Source organism: Alosa sapidissima, chromosome 22 (assembly GCF_018492685.1).
Source record: "Alosa sapidissima isolate fAloSap1 chromosome 22, fAloSap1.pri, whole genome shotgun sequence".
NCBI lineage: Eukaryota > Metazoa > Chordata > Actinopteri > Clupeiformes > Clupeidae > Alosa > Alosa sapidissima.
In genome coordinates, this window is record NC_055978.1 from 2,424,112 (window position 1) to 2,426,611 (window position 2,500).

General features: G+C 42.7%; 1 protein-coding gene across 3 annotated transcripts in view; it reads left to right on the forward strand.

The window, feature by feature from the left end:
* The window catches only part of utp20 (UTP20 small subunit processome component), a 59,298-nt gene that overhangs the window by 36,568 nt on the left and 20,230 nt on the right, over nt 1-2,500 (forward strand). For all 3 annotated transcript variants that reach the window (XM_042078570.1, XM_042078569.1, XM_042078572.1), the window contains exons 42-44: nt 1-15; nt 417-573; nt 781-879. The exon at nt 1-15 is cut by the window's left edge and continues 125 nt beyond it. In XM_042078570.1, coding sequence (XP_041934504.1) covers nt 1-15; nt 417-573; nt 781-879 — 271 coding nt within the window. The remainder of the gene's footprint in view (nt 16-416; nt 574-780; nt 880-2,500) is intronic.

Sequence of the window (2,500 nt, forward strand, 5' to 3'; positions counted from 1 at the left end):
GGCCAACCTGCCCGGGTCAGTGTGTGTGTCTGTCTGTCTGTCTGTCCATCTGTCTTTCTCTGTGTGTCTCTATTTCTCTGTGTGTGTGTTTGTGTCTTTCTTTGTCTGTCTGTCTGTCTGTCTGTCTGTCTGTGTGTGTGCATCTGTCTCTCTGTGTGTGTCTGTGTTTGTGTGTGTGTGCACGCGCCTTAGGCCCTGTCAGGCGTCAGGTGTATGTGCGTCTGTGTGTCTTGTCTTATATTTTGAACTGTCATGTACTGACCAGTAGTTTTGTTGTTTTGACTATTCCATATATAAGTGAACAAATTCAGTGTGTGAATTTGGCCTGTGACTGAAGATTAGAAAATATTGCCTGTGTGTTAAGATGTGACTGCAGACACTGATTTTTGTGTGTGTGTGTGTGTGTGTGTGTCCAGGGTGCTGCTGAAGGTGTGTGTCCACCTGAGGAGTCGTTTCCAGGAGATCCGAGACGTGGCGAGGAGCACGCTCATTAAGATCATCCAGACACTCGGCTCACGCTACCTCCTCTACCTGCTCAAGGAGATGCAGGGCGTCCTCATGAAGGGCTACCAGGTAAAGCGTCTGTGTGTTTGTGTGTGTGTGTGTGTGTGTTTGTACACTTCTGAGTGTATTCTCCTTGGATATATTGTTAGTCAGCTTACTGACCAGATGCATGCTGGCAAATTTAGTTGATGTGTGGCCTCTGGTGTCCTCAGGTACATGTGTTGAACAGATGCATGCTGGGAAATGTAGTTGATGTGTGGCCTCTGGTGTCCTCAGGTGCATGTGTTGACCTTCACGGTGTACCACCTGCTGTGTGTGCTGAAACCCACACTGAAGGGCGGAGACCTGGACCCCTGTTTGGACCTGCTGGTGCAGGTACGCTATTGACTCGGACTGTCACACACACACACACACACACACATAAACTCACATAGGGCTGGGCGATATGGACCAAAACTGATATCCCGATATTTTGGGGCTGATTGGCGATATACGATATCGATATGATATTGATATTTCAAACAGAAAGAGCGAAGTGCTTCATATATTCACTCAACACAACAATTATGACAACACAGCCGGTTTTAATTATATTCATTTCAGACTGCTCTAACAGAGCTGTGCAAAAAGGTGTAAACAATAACATATACCAATAGGCATACAGTTGCTCTGAGGGCTGTGCAAATAACAATATTCGGTCGACCCTGATTGGCAACACAGGTCAAGTGTTTCGTATTCACTCAACCAGCTTTAATTATGATGATTTCAGACTGCTCTTACACAGCTGTGCAAAAAAGTGTAAACAATAACATAGGCCTACAATAGGCATAGGCTACAGTTGTTCTGATAAAGCTGTGCAAATAACAAAAGACCAAAAGTTGACCCTGACTGACAACGCAGGCCTACATTGTACTGCACAATGCAATATTTTGGGCAGAAAAATATTGAAAAACCTGCAGTTTTGTCACACAATGCAGTTTTTTTACCCGTAAGGGTTTGATAGGGCCTAGATGACAAGCAAATGTAGCCTATGATGGCCTAGACATGTTGCTATCAACAACAAAAATAGTTTTAAACAATTAGGCTACTTAAACAACGTAACTGAGTCACTCATCAAGAGTGTGATAGACGCTACCGTCGTTTTGCATGCGTTCATTTTTGCATGTTCCGGTTCGTAAGAAAAATCCCTATGCACGATTGAATGGGGTTTCAGGAATCATAAAAAATTATGCCCCTAACTGCTCGCGAGTCCCCGCGTGCATATCCTCTTAATAAAATCAGCGTGTAGGTTGTCTCCCTGAGGACTTTAGATCTGCTACTGTATATCGCTAAACGCAAGCATTCATCAGTGTATTTAAATTAGCTACCAAATGTACCAAATGTATGTACCAAAAATGACATTTTAAGAGCTGTAAACAGTGTTGTAACTTAAATCTGTGTGTACAAAACCGCTTGGAACTCCAGTGGAATTTTGATTTCACAACGAGAATTCTCGGTCTAGCCGTTGATGTGCCGACGGAATAGGCATCAGCACCAACCTCTGATCAAGGTAAACAAAATCTGACTTAGTGTCCGTCATGTTTGAAAGTTTGTAGTGCTGCGAGGGAGAACGTGCACACGCAGGGGCTGAATGGTCTGAACACAGAAGAGCAAGTGGCTTTGATAAAATTGCCCATTATTTGACATAATACCGGTATTACGATATTGTCTCAACTACATATCGTTTTCAAAAATATATCGTAGTCGTAATACCGATATATCGCCCAGCCCTACTCACACACACTTAAAAGGAAAAGATCATGTGTTAATATCCAAGTTCAGTGTGTGTCATGTCTGAATATCACCTTTACTAAATCCAACCCCTAACCTGAACCTTAACCATAAAATTGTAGTTAACAGAGAGAGTTTACCCTTTAAGATATAACATTGTAGCTAACAGAGAGAGTTTACCCTTTAAGATGTAACATTGTAGTTAACAAAGAGAGTTTACCCTTTT